At 45.2% G+C, this 21,993-nt stretch overlaps 1 protein-coding gene across 1 annotated transcript in view; it reads right to left on the reverse strand.

Moving 5' to 3' along the window:
* Positions 1-21,669, reverse strand: part of SLC16A2 (solute carrier family 16 member 2) — a 153,005-nt gene extending 131,336 nt beyond the window's left edge. Inside the window, exon 1 of the mRNA XM_066581644.1 lies at positions 21,366-21,669. Within this exon, the coding sequence (XP_066437741.1) occupies positions 21,366-21,669 (304 nt within the window). The remainder of the gene's footprint in view (positions 1-21,365) is intronic.
* Between the last annotated feature and the right edge of the window lie 324 nt (positions 21,670-21,993).

Raw genomic sequence — 21,993 nt, forward strand, 5'->3', positions numbered from 1 at the left:
GAGACAATGGGGCGCCAACAGCGGACCTGCCAATTCTGGGGTTCTCTGGTGAATGCCAATTGAGTTGCACTGTGTTGGGTGGTGAGCATAGGTCCCACTGCAGGAGGTCTGGCCCTCATACCATGATCAAAAACATGCAGACCAGTAGCCAGCTGGGGGTTATTTTGTAGGGGTCTGGTAGTACTGCTCTTGTTCCTTATCACATAGATGAGCAGATACCGGAACAGATGTTGGGTTGATGCCTTCTACAGCTCTGTCCAGCTCTCTTTGTGTAACGGCCGTGTCCTGGTATCTTCTCCATGCTCTTGAGACGGTGCTGGGAGACACAGCAAATCTTCCGATAGCAGCATGTATGTATGGATGTGCCTTTCCCGAAGGAGCAGGACTACCTGTACAAGCTGATTGGGCTGCAGGTACTCCTCATGTACCAGTAGTGACAATGACTCTAGCAAAACTAGAGAAGAATCAGCCAAGTAGAGGATATGGCCGCCACCTGCTCAACCATTCCCTTTTCGGGGGTGTCTAGCTGTCGCCTTTCGTGTGCTCCTGTGGTCACTTTCATTTGTACCAAGGCAGATGAAACTGATTCACAATCGTTTATGCTCCGAGGCTGGGCTAACACTTGGCACTTTTTTTTGCTGTTTTTTGAATCCACATGGGAGTTTTTGAAAACTACGTCCATTTTTTTTTCACGTGTGTCGTTTTTTGTTGCGGTTTTAAAACGCAATTAGATTTTAAAAAAGGGAACAATAGCATAAGGATACAAATAATATACAATTCAAAATGGAGTCAGAAATTTGTGTAACAGCATCATTACCTATTTCAGGGACATACAAAAACCAGCACGAGTTTAGAAACACTTAAAAAATCCCAAGAAGGACTACTCATACAAAAGACCATAAATATAGGAAAGAATGGCCCCACACCGTATGTACAGAAGGTCGAGCTAAATAGATATAAACTAAATCCAAGTCCCAGAAAAGCAAAATGTAGACAAAAACATAAAAGTAATAGATAAAGTGTAATGTAGAATAAAAAACAAAGAATAAACAGGATACAATCCCCAGGAATATAGGCAGCAACAAGAAGGAGTGCAATCCGCTCATTATCATGAAAAGTGGGATGATTACGGGGGAAGAAGATGACGACGGTGGCTGAACATACATGGAGGCAGGTATAATGGGCGCCGTGTTCACTCCAATATTAGGGGAGGGAATGTTACTTGTAGTCTGTTCTGTAAGAAAACCAACCGGATTTACAAGTTGTGGACCGTCCCCAACTGGCCTGAATGAGGAGTTGTTTGTCTTCACAATTGTTTCCTCTGGGTTTGGTTACCTACTTCGATGGGTTGGAATCAGCGGTCGCTCTCCTGATTTTGGCAACAGTTGTGCGGCTGGCGACCATAACCTCTCCTTATCCATCCTAGTGGTTTCCTCTCTAGTTTTGCTACTGTTCTTGTCACTACTGAAGGCCTGTGTTCCTGCAGCCCAATCCGGTTTAGAACACATCGGTTTCCACTCGTGGAGGGAAAAATTGCATCGCTGCTCCATTTTTGCGAGGATTCCGCACGGACGGCTTCCATTGAAGTAGGAGTTAAAAAAATAAAAATCTGTACTGCACATGTCCAACGGGGAGCCATGCGGACCATCCGTAGTACAGATGAAGATACAAAAAGACAGGTAGACGCGGATACCGCTACTGCCAGGGCCGGATTCCGCGCGGGATTGCACATACGGAATCTGACCCATCCGTGTGCGGAAAGCCTAATACTAGAGTAGAGTTTTTCTTAATCTACAATGTAGCTATTTCAGCTCCCAGATGCCAACCAACTAATGACTTGTACCGGTCTCGGAACGAAGACTTGTCATGTACTGCAGCTCTGATTAGGATTATTCCATCTCCCAGCCCTGTATAGCACAACCATCTGTGGATTACATAACATGAGGGGCTTTCCCTGTCCATGCAGAGGTGAACGAAGTATTCCGGCCTCATAACTGCTTGTACCTCTAGTGATACACCAAGCAATATATCACAGGGCTTGTTATCAAATGAGATCTGATCATTATATACGGAGCAGGATTCTCCACCCTGGGATATTGCAGTGTGGACTACGGATGGATATTTAATGCAGTAGATTTGGCAGAGAATTAGCGCTGGATTTGGCCATATTGCAAAGCGGGAAGTCCAGGAAGATGCAGTATAAACTAACATGGCGCGGATTGGAAGTCGGCACAGTGTATCATTTTATTTGCTGCAATTTTTTTTTCCCTCGCATGTGGGTCTTCATTCAATATGTTGCTAGTGTAAATACTGCATGAGATTCTACCGCAGGATACCCTGCGTGCGCGTACCCTGCGGGAAGGTTTTCATGGGCAGATATGCTGTGGATTTTCCAAAGTAGTAAAATCCTGAGGATGTTTGTCACAGATTAGATTTAGGCTGGGCTCGCACGAACATAAGTTCACCATCTATTACATGCGTGATGTATGTGTGTGTGATATGCGGTCATTCGCAGGCAATTCAATACACTGCCTTATGCTGGTTCCTTCACATTTGCATGTAAGAATTGGTTAATAGGCGAGCACAAAAATGAACGCAGCATGTTTTATTTTGATGCGTATTACGCACGAGAGTGCCCATTGTTCTCTATATATTACACTGAGTATGGGTAGCGTATATACCGACAGCGAGAGAAAATGAAAACAGGGAAGCGTGAAATACAACAAGAGCCAAGCTCACTTCCCTCGCAGCTTCTAGTCCACCGATGCCCAGGTCCCCACTGCGTGATGAGCAAGAACATCCCAAGACTACTTTATGTAACTGCTGTAGCAAGCTGATGACTGGCTGCGGTCACATGGCCCTGGTATCGATGATGTCATCTCAGGCTCCCTGTACCCAGAAGTGAAGACCAGAGGGAAGTGGGAGCTGATGGACCAGATGCTAAGGGAAAGCCAAGGAGGGGACTATGGTTTTTATACTTCTACAGTATATTGAGCAGTTTTGTAAAAAAAATTAAAAAAATACATAGCCCCCAAATAATCCTTTTAAAAAATACCTATTTTTTCAGAATAAATTGCTATGTATACCCGAGGAATACCCCAACTTCTGCCATGATATGACTTGTAGCCTATTTTATATTCTCTTAAGACTGTTGGAAGGAGTCTGCTCTTGTTCTTGTTCTATACACTGTGCACAGAAGACTGCAGATTCTGCTCTCTAACTGTCCTTAACACACACAAAGACATATCATTATCAAGTAGGACAGGGTAAAGCAGTACTGAGCAATAGAGATGTCAACAGCAGTAAATAACTCGCCATTAGCTCTAAGCACGCCTATGTGTATTTCTCCTATTTACCCCTCCTCATCTCCTCTGTTCTCGGACTTAAATGAGTATGATGATTTATCCCCTTCACCTCCTCTTCGGCCATGGTGCTGTATCCAGCATGAGTGACAGCATCACTAGACAGCGGGCAGTGTATTTAAAGTCATGAGAAAGGGAAACCCCTAGTAGCCAGCACTTCAGGGGGATTTTTTAGCACAAAAATGTAATTTTAGGTAAATAAATCAAGTTGCAGTTTTGCTAGTTATGACACCGGCTATCATAGAAGCACAAGTTGGTTGAAAGTTAGTGACCAGTTAAAAAAAGTTAATTAAACTAGTTCCAACTCATTATCCTATAAAATATATACATTAAAAAAGGTAAAACATCAAGCTAAAATACGGACACGGCATAAACAGCCCTCACAACCCTACAAAAACATATAAATAGACAGCGGATATTCAAGTGTCTGAGTATATTGCACAAAATTCGGATCACCAAGGGGATCAAGCTGCAGGTCACATGTTCTGTCTTAACACTCTCGCCATCAACAGCAACAATAAAGCTCTTTCTGGCTGAGAGTGTTAGTAAGGCTTATACCAAGTCAGTGTGGAATGTGCAGTGAAAGTAAGCTTGCAGGAAAGCAGCAGCGTGCCTCCTCTCCATAGCCGGCTTTCAACAGTCCTCCCCCCCCCCCCATAACGCCACAGAAGAAGTGTGAGAGCAGGAAGGTGTAACTCACAAAGTCAAACCATCTATCTGGCAAAAGTCTGGAGAAAGTTGCTGTGGACAGAGCCGACCCAACTCCTTGTGAGGGACCCTTCACATGTGCAAATATTCCTACAAGACCTACAAAATTCTGCACCAAAATCTGCAAGTATACATGCGGGTTATGGAGCGGAAATCTGCAGCAGCAAATTAACCCCTTAGTGACGGAGCTTTTTTGCTTTTTTCCATTTTTGTTTTTTCCTACTCCCTTTTAAAAAATCGTAGCTCCTTAATTTATCCATCGACATCACTATATGTGGGCTTGTTTTTTGCGGGACGAGTTGTATTTTTCAATGGCACTATTTATTGTACCATATAATTTACTGAAAAACTTTTTAAAAACTCTTAGCGGAGAGAAATGGAAAAAAAAAAACGACATTCCACCATCTTTCGGTGCGTCCTGTTTCTACGGCGCACAAATTGCAACAAAAACGACCTGATATTTTTATTCTATGGGTCAGTACGATTGCTACGATACCAAACTTGTATAGTATTTTTTTTGCTGTAGTACTTTTATTTTTTAAGATATTTAATTTTTTTCAATTATTTTCTGCGGTCATTTTGTGCGCGCAATACCTTTTTTATTTTTTCGTCGACGTAGTTGAGCAAGGGCTCATTTTTTGCAGGATGTCCTGTAGTTTCCGATAGTATCAATTTGGAATACATACGACTTTTTGATCGCTTTTTATTGCGTATTTTCTGGGGGACAGGGTAACTAAAAAAGTGTATTTCTGGCGTTCTTTTTTTTTTTTTTCAGACGACGTTCACCTTGCGGGAAAAATAATGCACTACTTTGATAGATTGGACTTTTACGGACGCGGCGATATCAAATACATATTTTTATTTTATGATTTTGATTTTTTAATAATGGATATGGCAAAAGGGGGGTGATTTAAACTTTTATAACTTTTTTTTTTTTAACAATTAAAAAACTTTATTGATTATTTTTTTTTCATTACTTTGAAGTCCCCCTGGGGGACTTTAACATGCGATGCTTTGATCGCTCCTGCAGTATGACATAATGCTATAGCATTACGTCATACTGCTTTTTTACAGGCAGTCTTTCAAGCCACCCTGTGTGGATGGCTTGACAGGCAGTCTGCTAAGGCAGCCCTGGGGCCATTCATTAGGCCCCCGGCTGCCATGACACCTGCATGGCTCCCCTGATGTCATTGCGGGGGGGCCGTGCGGGACCCCCGAACAGCGTTCGGGGGATTTAAATGTCGCTGTCAGAATTGACAGCGGCATTTAAAGGGTTAATAGCCGCGATCGGCCGAACGGCCGAGAGCAGCTATTGCCCGTGTGTGTCAGCTGTAATAAACAGCTGATGCCCACGCTGTATGGAGGGAGATAGCGCCGCTACCTCCCTCCATACACGTCCTGCAACAGCAGGACGTAGTTTTACGATAGGGCTGTCACTAAGGGGTTAAACTGCATCTTTGGGTGTGTATTGCAGAAATATTCTGCACGTGTGACAAGAGGTGGACTGGAGGGCTGAATTCTCACACCAATTAGACAGTGCTTTACCAGGATGTGCAGTAAGGGGGGTCCAGATGGGGCAGATTTGCTGCAGAGTTTCCATACAGATCCTCCGCAAGGAAAGTCCGCTGCATTTACAGCAGCAGCAAGGTGGATGAGATTTTGAAAATCTTGTCCACAAGCTGCAGAAATAATCCATCCGTGCAAAATTGACATCTGGTGCGGAATTCGATGTCAATTGTATCGCCATTTCTGCTGTGGAATTCACTTATTATCAATGAGAGGGTTGAGTTCCGTACAGAAATGCGTGATAAAACATGCTTCAAAATCCATACCAAGTGGTGCACTGAATGGCTGTGATTGGCTCATCCTGCACGGGCTGTGATTGGTAGGCTGGGGCTCGACTAGCCAATCAAAACGCGTGCTTTGCTGGAGGCGGGGTATTCAAAGCCCATCACCAAGAAGAAGCTCAGCTTTGAGACAGGGAGGACGCAGTTTGCCACAGCGCCACCATCGGGACGTCGCGGACCAGGTGAGTATAGATTATTTTTAATGCAGATTAGCTAGGTCTTATTTTTGGGGAAAACCAGCTACAAATAGAGGACTAGTCCTTAATATTGATGAGCTGCAGCTAGGCACGCCCCCTCCCTCCCCCCCTCCAGCCACTGATTGACTACAGTCTGCCTATGACTGTGCATAGACCAATCAGTGGCCAGAGGGCGTGATAGGCGTACCTAGTTGCAGCTCATCAATATTCAAGACTAGTCCTCTATGAAAACTTTCACAAGGGCGGAATTATTCTGCAGGATGAACCTCAAGCTGCTGTTAATTCCGCACCAAAATCTGCAATCTACCTACTGATTTTAAATTAGCTTAACTCAACCTGCAGATTTTGATGAGATGTTTCATAGCTCTGCGTCTTGCGATGCAACCTGGGAGAATAATTCCACCTATGTGGGGCGGCTGCTACGAATAAAACGTAAGTTTCTCCAGAATGCATCAGCACACATGTTGCTGTAATCAGGTTGACTGTCAGAGAGTGCTGCGAAAGGATGTTGAAAGATTTCATGCAAAAGAGCCCAAAATGCATGTAAAGGTGCAGGCGAGTAGCAAAAATTACTTTAAATTCCCATATAACGACAATCAACCCTCTAATTCCATCATGGAAGCCAGAGACATGTCCAATCAGAAAACATTTCTCAATAACCAATCAATAAGATTCAGTTTCCTAATCTGGATTACAAATTGCCCTACATAACATCTGCAGAATCCTGATCATAGATGGACTAAGATGGCCATATGTGGCGAGAGGACTCAAGAAAACCAGTGGCTAGTGAGACACTTTCGTGTTACTAAGGACTAACATTACAGGAGGAGGTTTGACCTTCAAGGAGGATTGTATTTGTGCGTAATCCTTTGTGGTTTTCTATAAATGTCTGATTGGCGAAGCAGATCTATAAGACCCTTCTTGGAAGAGTGATGAAGGTCTTTGATGTAGCATTGTGCGATTTTATACAATATGCCTACATCCATTATTCAGAGCTTCCCCTTTTTGATACAGTGAATACTAAAGGGGTTCCTCAAAGGGTTTTGTTCCTATTCTATTCATTTTGGAATGCCAACCAATTTCCTTTTGGAATTTCTTTTTATAAAGACACTAGCTAATGCTAAGTCTAAAGTTCTTAAACCTTACACTTCAGTCTCCCAACTTTAATCCAACTTTCCATTTCATTGGTCACCTAAACATCTGAACTATCTAAGCATCCATCTGACCAACTCTAGAACAGTAAACTGCACTTTGTATTCCAATTCTGTCCGTTCAGTTGTGTTCAACTCTTGGATACTCTGTAGGCCAGACTTCTCCATGCTTTTCTATCCTCTCCAGCTGCTTTCAATTGCCTGATGCACTTTGTACAGAACAGGCTTAGGGCTCCTTCACATGGACGAGAGGCAGCTGTGACCACGAACTATCTTTTTGGTCCAGAACTATCTTTTTTTTCAGGCTGGCCTAAAAACGGCTGACCGGAATGCACTTTTGCTGACCGGAATCTTTTTTTGGCCGACCGTTTTTACACACCCGAAAATCGGCCATCTGAACTGATGCATTGGAATACCAAAGCATCAGATGGTCGCGTATATCAGCCGGCCGTGAAAACGGGGCCAATATATACTCGTGTGAATAAGGTGGACTTGAGGTGTCTTGACTAAATGAAATATTCTAAGACAGCCCAGATAACCCAATGGTCTCTCCTCTATTCAACAGAGGATGCCACTGTCTGGCTCTTTAGAAGCTCTTGAGATAACCCTACTCACCATATGGATCCTCCCATTATTAATCCCAAAGATACCAGCCAATATAGTACTCTCTAATTAGAGTTCTCCCTGGGCAAACCCTCTTTTTTTGCCCCACCTTTATGACTTGTCAATGAGATCTACCAGTGTTCGCAAAAATCAGGATCTCCTGAGTCACGTTACTTACGAAGCCTCTCTTCACAGACATTAAACACTTAAGCAGTCAAGTGCCCACAATTACTGTAGCTTAGTCATGGGCTACTATTTATAGGGCATGAAGAAGGGCGAAGAGCAAATCACTGACATGTGATGGTCCTAGTCTGGTCAAGTCACAACTACAGTAGGCACACAACATTCTCTCATAGAAACCAATAGGCTATTTTCTCACTCGGCTTTGTAATGTACAGGTATGTACCTGCTGTAAAGTAAAAGGAGTCAACTGTTCTTCACAACTCAGAAAAGATGGCAGCCCCATCCAGGAAACAGAAAAAAATATACAATGAGGAAATGTTTAGATATTATTGCCATATTAGTAAGAAAATATAGGCGAGACATTTACTTTAAACAAGACTACAAAAGCCAAGTTCTCCATATTTGCTATTCAATTTCTAGAATGATTAACTTGTAGTAAAGTCTTTACTGTGACTTTACTATATGTATGGCCGCAGAGCCTGTATACAGTGCAAACAAGGGAAATTCTTTGTAACAATCCCGGAAGTGCACAATATACTCAAAGTTATGCATGTCAGGTTACATACTTGCAAAGAAAACTAGATTGTCTTGGGTTAGAAAACCAATGCCCCTCCCCCGCAAAAAAAAAATTAATATATAGTTAGACGGACTCCACAACCACTAGTAGCTAGTTGAAGATATTTCCAACAATACAGTAATAAAGAGTTTCTTCCATTGTACTTTAGAAGGAACCCATCACCAGTTTGTCCATTATAAAATTCCCGGTATGGCGCTACAGGACTTGCTAAGTGATTTAGACAACTTTTTGTTAAAACTGCTTGTGTGCGTTTTAACACTCAGACCTTTATTCCAGTGCCGCTGGAATCATCTACGTGGTGCCAAAGACCCTCTTAGTCGCTCCTCTGTCCACGCCTAGATCTTGTTAATATCTCAGTGCCACCCATTGTTTCTTTCTGTGTCCGGTCCACCTCAGTAAATATTCCAAGCTGGTCAGTCTTCAGCATCTCTTTCGACATCGGAGGAGACACAGTAACTTCAGAAGCAGCCGCTCAGCAACCAAAGATCCCTCCACATACCCAGGACGGCAGAGAGAGAAGCAAGACTGAGCAGGTGTGACCACCTGGGAAGAATCACGGAGGTGGACACAGAATAGGGACAGCAGGTGGCGCTGTTCTAACATTATATCTCCAGATATTCCAGGGCTAAACATTCTTTTAATAAGTGTAAATACAAAAACAAAATTCTAGTTATGGACTGTATTAAACTATAAACAATGTACAATTATCATACCCCCCCCCCCCAAAAAAAGAAACAAAATTAAAAATGTTACGATCCCCTCCCACACCACAAAGAGAAAATATAATAAGATGTATGTGTATGGAATAGGGGAGTGGGTACGGACGATGCGGATGGTAAGTTTAGGCTGGGTTCACGCAGCAGCGGGCGTCCCACTGTAGATCAGCCACGAAATGCCTGTTTCCAAACCTGCATTTGTCGCGGGTTTCATCGCAGATTCCTGTGCGGAATTCACCCCCTCATTGAGAGGGAGGGAGTAACGCAGCAGAAATGGAGATATAATTGACATGTCGCGGATTTGAATTCTGTGCCTCAATTACATTTCCACACTGCTTTTGTGTGAGTTATTTCTGCAGCTTGTGGGGAAGATTGTCAAAATCTCGTCCACTTTGCTGCTACTGTAAAAGCAGCGGAATTTCCGTGCGGAGGGTCCATATGGAAATTCCATGTAAATTCCACCCCATGTGAACCAAACCTTCCATTTTCAGGACTAATGAAACTGACTTTCAGAAAACCACCTGGCTGATTTATATTCTTATGTGAGGCAGGAACTACTGCAATGACTGTGCCTATCTTAAACAATATACCCGTTGACTTCTTTTGTAGCAACTGGAAACAGGTGACACAGTGTAGTTCCTATGCTGATAACATGCAGCCCACTCTTCACCAGGGAGTGCATAGATTAACCCTTTCCAATCCACTGTCTGACATCTGAAGACATTATGATTTAAGGCTGTACAGCTCCGATGTTGGAAGACATCCGTCTGGGTTCTCTTACTGTATATTGCCAACCTCTCTGCTGTCGGAGCCTATCCAACGTGTCATCCCATGCAGTACCGGCTTTAGCCAGCATATAGCGCTGTTGTATAATGGCAGAAAAAAAAGAGTAAGCCCCCTAGGAAAACCAGGATACAAATTGGATTGGAAAGGGTTTATGCTCCTTTTAGACATCACTTCTAGCTCTTCTCACTCTTGCAGCTTGTTATTTAGGCCTTATTCACATGACCGTATATACACAGCTATTTAGTTGCGTCCAAAAATTGGGCAAAAACAATCTAAAGCATTGGATTCCAATGTATTCGTTCAGATGAGAGCTTTTTAGCCGCGTTAAAAAAAAATAAAAAAATTGCATTGGCAAAAATTGCACATTGGCGTCTGTTTTTGTTCACTGATCTTATACACGGTGTCTAAAGATAGGTCTTGCTCTATCTTTGGCTGATAATACGCTGGAAGCTCCCGTAGACTCCTATGGGAGCTGGAAAAAAAAAGGGGGGGGGGGGAGGAGAAAGTTTAGCTGCGTCCAACCCTGGAAAAGAAGTCAGCCGGCTCCATTTAAACCTTAGCAGTCATTCTGAGGATTTCTCTCGACCGGGGGAATTTCCGTGCTGCAGCATATTTTTTTGCCGATACGCTGCAGCCGCCCATGTGAACGGCAGAAAATAAGTGGCTAAAGATCGGGACTTGGTCACGGCAATTCTTCATTCAAGCAACTTTTCAGTGCGTACAGCCTAACGTAAAAATGCATACAGTCATGGAATGAGCTCCTAGGCAGATACACAAGTCTGTGTAATGTTAGCTCATTGAATCGAGAATCTTCAGTCCCTTGTTTATTGATTGAGAGGGACTGAAGATTGACATTTAAACTGAACAATCAGCGAACAAGCCGGCAATGGTTTGTATGCCTACAGCAACTGAAAAAGAACGGAAAGTGCACAATTCTTGTTTGTTGTTCAGTCGTTGACTCGTATTTAGACCGAACAACTATCATTCATTTTCGCTCGTTTGAACAATTTTTTGAACGATAATCCAAACGCACCCCAACTATATACAGTATGTGCCTGGCCAATGACATCTAACCATGGACAACTCGAGTTCAGGACAACGCAACGGTTCAGTAACATACTATTATATTCAATTATACTCCGAAGCAAAGCATGACAAATCCCGAGAGCCTGGGAAACAATGGCGCTGGAGAGCTCCTGACCGTTCTTGGCTTCTCGAGTTCTTTGCATTTGATAAAATTAATAGAAGAAGTTCCTAATATCTTGCCGGTAAACCCTCAGGCTCATAAAGTATACAGCGGCACAGTTGTCTACCCCTGTATCAAGGATCTGAAGTTAGAGCCGTATAGATGTTAAATCACTTCACACACGTTTAATTAAAAACTTGCCAAGAACAACCGACCCTCTCGGATCCGGTGATGTTAAGGTATCTATATGTAAATGTATTTAGTAGTGTTCTGCCATTGATCTAAAAGCAGCCTTGTTGACCAGATGTTACTCGCTGCATGCACCCAGCAGTCGGGGGGCTTACTCCTGCTGCCAAATGAATGGTGCCAGGCAGCACCATGCTAAAGCTCCTGCCAGATGGAGTAACCATTCTATGCTCTTTACTTATATTCATCTCAGCAGAGGTTAATAGATGAACAGGAAGTTACATGCAACAGCCAATAATTAGCTACTTACATGGAGCTTCCAATTAGCATAGGGTAAAAATACTACTGCGATTACTGGGGGACGGCTCTTCTCTGACTATTGAGGGTAAAGAGGAAGGCACATATGTCCAGAATGTAGTGCTTTACTGAAGGTTTTCTGTTCCCTTGTTCAGTATTGGGTAAAAAATGATATATGTTATAGCAGCTATAACAACAAAACCACCAATATGGGAGGTGAAGAACATTATCACATGACAATACCAGCTGACAAGGGATGGAATATATGAAGCAGGAAAACAGTCAAACATAGGGATCTGAGCAACTTTTGACAACAATCAAATTGTGATGGCTAGACAACAGCATCCAAAAAACTCCCAAATGGCAGATCTACTGGGGTGTTTCCGGTATGCAGTGGTTAGTGCTTACCAAAAGTGGTTCAAGGAAGAACATCTGATGAACAGACGGAGGGGTCTTGGTTAATACCTACCCAAAGTGGTCCATGTAAAGACAACTGGTGAACTTGTGATTGGATCTTTGTTAATACCTACCAAAAGTGGTCCAAGGAAAGACAACTGGTGAACTTGTGATGGGGTCTTGGTTAGTACCTTCCCAAAAGGGTTCAAGGAAAGACAACTGGTGAACTGGTAATGGGGTCTTGGTTAGTACCTACCAAAAGTGTTCCAAGGCATGACAACTGATAAACTGGTAATGGGGTCTTCTTTAGTACCTACCAAAAATGGTCCAAGGAAGGACAACTACAGAACTGGTGGCGGGGTCTTGGGTGAGCAAGATTCATGTGAGGAGTGAACACTAGCTTGTCTAGTCCTATCCCACAGAAGAGTTACTGTAGCACAAATTGCTAAAAAAAGTTATGACAGGCTGATGGAAAAGTGTCAGAACACACAATCTATTAGTGCTTGCTGTGTAACTGCAGAACAGGGTACCCATGCTGACTACTATCCATCAATGAAAGCGCCTAGAACAGGCACATAAGCATCAGAACAGGACCATGGAGCAGTGGCCTGGTCCGATGAATCAGGTTTTCTTTAACATTATATGGGCTATATACTGTGTGTGTACATGGCTTACCTGGATACCTACAGAACTTAAAAGGATCTGCTGCCAACGATTGGTGCCAGGTACCACAGGACACTTTCAGAGTTGGCAGCATGAGGGAGACCTATGCATCTTTATGCAGGTGTTTTAATGTTATGGCTGATCAAGTATATAAGATATATATACACATACATACACACAGGGGTGGACAAAAGTATGGAAACACCGTATGATATGCATGCCTTAAAATCGGCCTCTGCGTGTCTTATTGCAATAGGATTTATAATCCTGTGTAACTTAAGTGGAGGTAATATGACACAGATGCTGCCGGGCAGAAGTGAACATCTGTCCAAGCAACAAGGTTCAATTGGTCAGGGGTTTGAGCCACTCAACTGTTGTTACCAGCTGGCTCCAAAAACCACCCAGAGCAGGGCAAGAGGTGAAGAAAACACAAATTTGGCAGAAAAGCTCTCAGCCAGGCAGGGGTCAAAAGGGCAGCTCAGTGCTAATGATTAAATCCCATGCATTTTGTATGGTGTTTCCATATTTTTGTCCACCCCCTGTATAATATATATATATTAGTGTGGTGACTGCTCACCAAAAAAAAAAAAAAAAAAATCAGTTTGTGAAATTAAAAATCTTTACTACTGATGATGAAAACTGCTATTCGCATTGCTTTATGTCAAAGGAAAAGGACTCTGGATAAAGAATAAGCCATCATATATAATAATCTGTTATTTTTTTACTAAAACATTAAGTTCTGCTATAAGCAAGTTAATATATGTATAGGTGGATTAATCAGCAAATGTTTGTGGAGATTACAGGTATAGTCACTGGTCCCTAAACCATGAATAGGAACAAGCGGCTCAGGTTTCACTTAATACTATAGCATGACAGAGGCAGGAGTGCCCCTTGTATGGCAAATTCTTAGCTAATGGAAGTAAACCATCTGCCTGTTGGATCGTAGATGGTATCGCCTCACGTCAATAAATAGATTTCTACTTAATGTGTTCACAGCATAGGACACTGAACCAGTTACCTATCTGATTAAAACAGCGCTCCGCTCAGTGGGATGCTTGTGTGTAATCCCAGATTACTCGGAGGGTTGCAGATATGTATGCGCCATGCCTATGTATTAGACAAATGCAACATGCAGTTGTTTGTTATACAAGTGAATGGAGGAGGAAGAACTGGATTGTTATTGACATCAAGATAGGAAGAGAAATGCAAAACAGCGGCAGTTCCTCTACTTTTAATTCGAAGGTCCCATTTTATCACTATACACGCCATCGTGAAAATAATCCCTCCCCTAGAAGTTGTCGGAATGGAATCTGTATGATTGTAAAGGTAATATAAGTGATTACATTATCAGAGCAAAAGGACCATTTAGTACAGAAATTGGACCTAGCTTAGATACAAGATGTGATACGGGGGGCATGGAGGCTCTAGTACCCTACTGAACCAACTGTAGCTTGCATACAAGTTGTGATAGGAAGGGCATGGAGGTTCTAGTGCCCAGTTGTACCGCCTCTAGCTTGGAAACAAGATGTGACACAGGTGGGTATGTAGGCTCTAGTACTCTGTTGTACCGACTTTTGCTTGGATACAAGATGTGACACAGGCAGGCATGGAGGTTCTAGTACGCTACTGAACCAACTCTAGCTTGTATACAGGATATGATACAGATGATCATGGCGGCTCCAGTACCCTGTTGTACCGCCTCTAGCTTGGATACAACATGTGATATGAACAAGCATGGAGGATCTAGTACCCTGTTGTACCGCCTCTAGCTTGGGTACAAGATGTGATACAAGCAGTTATGGGGGCTCTAGTACCCTGTTGTACCACCTCTAGCTTGGATACAAGTTGCAATACGGATGGACATGAAGGCTCTAGTGCCCTGCTGGTACTGTATGGTATCCAACGGCATATTGTTTCACATCTGCTGTAATGTAGTATGGGAGATGGTCCCATACAAGTTCTATTGACAAAATTTTTGAGGTATGTTCAAGTGCTGCTGCCATTTGCATATTGTGTTCTATAGACGATAGAGCTGGTGCCTGGGGAGGACACGGAAGTGTGACAATGTTGTGGGGGCTCCTGTGACCCCCTGTGTGTGCAGTCCAGCATTATCCTGGTGCCTCTTGGAAGCTGCCATGAGAGGAACACATGTGGCTGCAGGATGTCCTGAACATATCGCTGAGCTGTCATTGTCCCTCGTACCGCTACTAGGCGGGGGACTGACTGTTGTATACGATGGCCTCTCAGACCATCACACCAGCAGGGGGCAGTGTCAAAATGAAACTTGGATTCATCTCTAGAGACAACCCAGTTCTATCATGCAGCAGTCCAGTTTAGTTGTTCACGACATCACTGCAAACGGAGGCGAAGGCCGTACATGTGAGACCAAATGTCCTTCAGCCAAGCAACTGGAAATGGTTCCAGCAGACACAGGGTGTAACGATGGTGCCACCTGTCTCTGGACGGTGAACAAGGAAGCAGTTGGAGCTGCTTCTGCTTGTCGGACAATCAGACGCTCCTCTCTAATGGTGGTCTGAGGGCATACTGAGTCTGGTCACCTTCTGTGCCTTCCGGTCACCTTCTTCTCACACATCTACTGGTCCCAACACCTCCTAACAGCCTGGTCAGAACGGCCGGGTGGGGGACAATTCATCGATACGACCATCCAGCTTCTCCCATCCCAATAATGCGCCCCTCTCATACTTTGGTAACAGGGTGAAATCTCTTCTCTGCATCGTAGAGGCGTCTAGTGGTCACCAAGCTCTACACAAGCAGAAGAAGAGGTCACTACACACAAGGAGCCTCCGACAGCCTTTTAGGGGCCAAGCAACTGGAAATGGTTCTAGCAGACACACGTGTGTAACGATGGCCCCACCTGTCTACAGGTGTATGGCTCCATTCATGATGGTACCAGATGGAGCATGGTACAGCAGCTCGGGAAGATCACATGGCTCCAGACTGGGGAATTAGGTGTAGGCACATAGCTTTGCAGTGCGCATGAGGCCTGATTGGGATCTTATTGCATCTTTAACCTTGCAGAAAATATCAGAGGGGCAAATCTCTATCTATGACAGGCCAAATGCTACAAGTACATCTTATGCATGTCTTTCAAAACAGGTACCAAATTCAACTGCATCTTGTCCAATTTTTGCATCCAAATGTCAACAACTGGAACAGTGTGTCTGTATTCTGTTGCCTGATCACAATCCTGTGCCAACTCATAACAGCTATTCCTGCCAAAACAATGGCGCACACACACACACAACAGGCTAGACATGTCTTGTAGGCTTTCCTCTAGTTTATGCTGCAACAGAGTCGTGGAGCAATTGACCTTTCACACAGGACGCAGTACAGGCAGACACCGAGTTTGTCAATTAGCACAGATTTTATTGCGTTTTTAACAGCGAAATGCGTTTTCCGGAACATCTTGCGTTTCTTTCTGCAGACTTTAATTGTGGAATGACATCTCCTCTATCTCAAAAACAGACTACAACAATTCTGCAAGATGTCCTTTAATCTTACGGTTTTGAAGTATAGACACTTGGAATTCAAGTCCCATTGTGACGCAGAAGTGTCCCAGAGGACTAATTCCATGTGTGAAAAGTCCCTAATACCTCTAGGGGCACTGATGAGTCTTGTAGGAATGTATGATTTATGACTTCTGTGTGCCAATTACGGATTGTCTGACATAACTTTCTATTGCAAAAACAGGTTTTGCATCCTGAAAAATACCAAAACAGCTAATACTCACCTCTGCCGGCTCCCTTGTGTTGTCTACCAACAGCTCCAGGCCTTCCCTGTCACATATGCTCTACAGGCTGCAGCAGCCTGTGAACAGGAGGTCAGGCTGCTGCAGGCAATCTTCAATCCCAGCACTCGATCACTGAGCCCTGTGACTGGCTGTAGCAGTCTGTAACATCCCATACACAGTCTGCTGCAGCATGCAAACAATACATCATAGCAAAGACCCACAGGGGACATGCAGGGAGGCAGGAGAGGTAAGCACTACCTCGTTGGTTGGTTTCCAGTATGGGGAACTCGTTTTTACACTCAAAATTTGTCAGACAATCCCTTGAACTACAACATATTTCTATTAACCCTTACATCATCAACACCAAACAGGGTTTTGTCTCTCATAACTAAAATTCATATTCCTATGTTGACTTTATTTGTCAGCGTTCCATTTTCTAACTCCCCCGACAGCTTCCCTTATGACCAGGGGTGTCATGCCAAAAAACACCTAAAACACATCAACTACCTGCAGCTGGCTATAATGAAAGCAGTTACATACCTGTATTACCCATTACAAATGAGAAGAACAACCTTTCCTTGGGAAATGCCAATAATTAAAAGAATACATGAATTGAATAATGAAGTGGGAAAACCTAGAGGATTCCACAAAGAGGCAGCAAACATACAGCTGTGCATAGGGAACTTTAGGTAAAGTAGTGCTAAGTTATATGCTAAAGGTATCTGTGTATAAGGAAGCCTCGGGAGTATCGTACAAAGAAGCAAAAAGTTGTATAGAGAAGTCTAAGAAGCATAAAGATACAGAATGTATATATTTGGAAACCCTCTGGAATATGAAACAAAGTAGCAAAAATTACCCCTGTGTATAAATACACCTTGAGATTGTTACACAAACATGTATTTATGGTATATACATCAAAGAAAAAAGTCCAGAGTCCCAATAACATATCTTGCCCTTATTAGAAAGGAATGGAAAATGTGTCTACAAAGAACATGAACCGCTTACGAGTTTCAGTAGTTCACCTTACAGCCGCTGGAATATTACACCAAGTAGCAGAAATTATATATCCTTGTATAGGAAGACCTCAAGAGTATTAAACCAACATATGTAACTCTGATATATGCAGAGTATGGGTATTTAACACGGTTAGAGGTCCCTAAGTATCTGTAAAGTTTACTGACATAAGCACAGGACTGCATATACTCCTACTGAGAGCACACCTGGGGGCTGCGGGGACTGGGGTAGCATAGGTATACGGGGTAAAAGGATGTATGGGATGGTTCGGGTATTCAGCTATACAGTGTACTACTGCACAGTTACTATTTCGGGTATTAACTATGAAAAGTACATCAGATGTTCTATTTACTAACAAGGGGGAAAGTGATATTTACTAAACAAATGACTTTCTTCACTGTTTTCTGTAATATGAGCTATGAGGAGCCACGCCAAGGCAGGTAACCAATGCTTCTTTAAATCTGCAGTTGGCATATAACTTGGTCAGTGGTAAGATCTCACTAAACATGTAAAATTCAGTTTGGATTCTACACCATTCTACCAATCCCTGCTGGCAGTGCCAACTCTGTGTACGGGTTACTTGACTGCGCTAGAAGTACTGTGCATCTGTATACGGAGGACACGGGCTGACTTGTCTTACAGTCCTTACATATGTGCCTTGCTACCCTTCTACTAGGCTTTTGTAACAGTTCCACCATCTAGATGGCTACAGATGTTGCAAAGTTTAACTTGACAGAGATAAGTTTATAAATAAGATCACTTGTTGCAGAAAGTTATACAGCGATTCTTCTCTTATCACAACTAAAGCCATTGGGAAGCAAGGGAGAGGGAGAACAAGCTGCCATACAGAAAGTTATCTCAAGTGTTCGGTCAGTGTCACATGGCGAAAGTGCATTTACATGTGCATTTGCGCAGCAGGTGTTGTGTGTTTGCAGGTGCGTTTTTTTTTTTACTGTACTTTGTGCGCGCAAACTGTGCGCATTTTTGCAAACACGCACCGATGCTCCCTTTCATTGAAATGAGCAATTAGTGTAATTAGTTCAATATCTGCTCTTTCTCTGCGCAGGAAAATAGAGCACGCTGTGTATTTTTTTGCGCAAAGGAAATGCACGCGGAAAATACGCGTATGTGAACGAACTGATTGAAACCAATAGGATCTATTCAAGTGCTATTTAGTGCAAATATGTTCGTGTGAATCCGATCTTAGGGGGCGCTCACACAAATTGAATATTTCCTGCACCTAAAGACGCAGAAAATGCCATAGCAAAATCCGCATGTATATACGTGGGTTGTGGAGCGGAAAGCCACAGCAGCTTATTAACCTTTTCCAATCCACTGTCTGACATCTTCAGACATTCTGATTGAAGGCTATACAGCTCCGATGTCAGAAGACGTCCAGCAGGGTATTCTTACTGTATATTACTGGCCGCTCTGTGGTCAGGGGCCTCTCCAGCATGTCCCATACAGCAGTACTTGCTCTAGCCAGCAGATGGCACCATAGTATAATGACAAAAAGATAAACCCCCCTAGGAAACCCAGAATCCAAAATTGGATTGCAAAGGGTTAAACTACATTTTTAGGTGCAGATTTCGCAAATATTCTGCTCAAGTGAAAGCACCCTTAAGGCCCAGGCTCACACGAGCGGGACATACATGTGCAGCATGCAGTCCATCGCCATGTACGCACAGGTAATACGCGCTAAGATAGAACATGCTGGGATGTTTCTTGCGCACGTGTAATTTACGCTCGTGTGAGGCAGCCCTGGCAGTCATGTTACAGTTTGCTACATCTGGCGCTATATAGAACTAAAGGTCCTCTTCTATAGGATGATTATCATGCAAATCATTCAAACGAGTGAAAATTAATGATAATTGTTCAATGTAAACGCAGCAGACGATCCAATGATAGTTGTGCAGGTATACAAATCCTCGTTGGCTCGTTCGCTAATCCTTCGGTTTAAATATCGATCGCTCAGTCGTTTATCACTTATACAGCGAATGTGAATGAATAAGCGATTTCCTGTTTGAAGGAGCAACAATGTATCTGCTGGTAGAGACATAACTTGAAGCTCCTGGACCCCAATGCAAAACCTGTAACAGGGCCCCCAACTATAATGCTTTATTCATAGTACTTGGCTCCCTATATGGAGAAGAGAGGCCTTATGGGCCCCCTAAGGCTCCTGGGCCCGGGTGCAAAAGCATCCCCTGCATCCCCTATAGTTATGCCAGTGTCTGCTGGTATAAACCCTGACATCGTTCGCACGATGAATAGTTTGGTGTAAACAGACCCCTCTATCCAACTGATCAGCAGCCTGCACCCCCCCCCCCCCCCCCCCCCCCCCCCACCTGCATAACATATCCGGCATGGCATTGTACATGTGTGTTCTCGGTGCCCAGGGAGTATATTTGGTGGCATCTCCCTCCAGAGCTCAATAATAACAAAAGTGTGTTTTCAACCCACAAAACCTTGTGGTAATAACTCTTTCCCAGAAGCCCCTGCACCTTTCTGGCTGATGGAGAACTACAACTCCCAACATAGCCAGTCTGATGAAAAATTATTTTAGTTCTTACAAAGAGGATCTGACTTCATGGTTGCTCTGTGCCTACTTTCCTCACAGTGTGCCATGTAGTATGGAGCTCCTGTGGTACATGTACCATGACACACAGGCACAGAGGGTGCAAGAGATCCCTGACCGGGTGAGGGGGGCACACAGCGTCTCCTGTCTGGGTGAGGGGGGCACACGGCGTCTCCTGCGTGGGTGAGGGGGGCACACGGCGTCTCCTGCCTGGGTTACGGGGGACACAGTGCAGACTGCCCTGTGAGGGGGGCACACAGTGCAGGCTGCCCTGTGAGGAGGGCACACAGTGCAGGCTGCCCTGTGAGGGGGGCACACGCTGTCGGCTGCCCCGTGAGGGGGGCACACGCTGTCGGCTGCCCCGTGAGGGGGGCACACGCTGTCGGATGCCCCGTGAGGGGGGCACACGCTGTCGGCTTCCCTGTGAGGGGGGCACACGCTGTCGGCTGCCCTGTGAGGGGGGCACACGCTGTCGGCTGCCCTGTGAGGGGGGCACACGCTGTCGGCTGCCCTGTGAGGGGGGCACACAGTGCAGGCTGCCCTGTGAGGGGGGCACACAGTGCAGGCTGCCCTGTGAGGGGGGCACACAGTGCAGGCTGCCCTGTGAGGGGGGCACACAGTGCAGGCTGCCCTGTGAGGGGGGCACACAGTGCAGGCTGCCCTGTGAGGGGGGCACACAGTGCAGGCTGCCCTGTGAGGGGGGCACACAGTGCAGGCTGCCCTGTGAGGGGGGCACACAGTGTCGGCTGCCCTGTGAGGGGGGCACACAGTGCAGGCTGCCCTGTGAGGGGGGCACACGCTGTCGGCTGCCCTGTGAGGGGGGCACACGCTGTCGGCTGCCCTGTGAGGGGGGCACACGCTGTCGGCTGCCCTGTGAGGGGGGCACACAGTGCAGGCTGCCCTGTGAGGGGGGCACACGCTGTCGGCTGCCCTGTGAGGGGGGCACACGCTGTCGGCTGCCCTGTGAGGGGGGCACACGCTGTCGGCTGCCCTGTGAGGGGGGCACACAGTGTCGGCTGCTCTACAACATGTAAATGTCAGGTATAAATAGGCTCTGGCACTTGTCGCATGGAGGCCGATGCTTCGCACCTGGGCATCAGCCTGGCACACAGTAGGCACCACACGTGCAGTCCCGCCGGGGGAGGATGGGGGCAGCAGTCCCGGTACCTGTCCTGAAGTCCACGTCCTTCCGCTCGCTGGGCTCCAGCTCCTTCTGCAGGAACACATTCAGGACCCCATATGCGTTCTGGATGCCGAAGATGGAGCCGCTGCACCAGGTGGCCGCCAGCGCCACCACCCAGCCGTAGCCCCCCTCCGGGACTCGGCTCCGCACCTCCTTCTCCCGGCCGCCATGTGCGGGCACCTCAGCGGGCACCGGCGCCCCTTCCGGGGTTCCCCCGAGCAGGCTGTCCCGCATCCCCTGCTCTTCCCCCGTTGGCAGGTTCTCGTCCTCCTCCGTCTCTTCTTCCATCGTCTGGTTCTCCTCCTCCTCCCCGAGCTCCCTCCCCGCAGCCCGCCCCCGTGCCCGCCCCTCGCCGGCCTCCGTGCCGCCGTCTACCTGCTGCTGCGGGGCCGCTGCCCAACACTGGCTACTTACAGTACATTGCGACTAACCTATAGGGCACCCTGTGCTTCACCTATAGATCACCCTGAACCGCACATACACTGCAACTTACCCATAACATATACTGTACCTCACCCATAGAGCAGCCTGAACCGCACATATACAGTAACTCACCCATAGTATACACTGTACCTCACCCATAGAGCAGCCTGAACCGCACATATACAGCAC

This window comes from Eleutherodactylus coqui, chromosome 10 (genome assembly GCF_035609145.1).
Source record: "Eleutherodactylus coqui strain aEleCoq1 chromosome 10, aEleCoq1.hap1, whole genome shotgun sequence".
Classification (NCBI taxonomy): domain Eukaryota; kingdom Metazoa; phylum Chordata; class Amphibia; order Anura; family Eleutherodactylidae; genus Eleutherodactylus; species Eleutherodactylus coqui.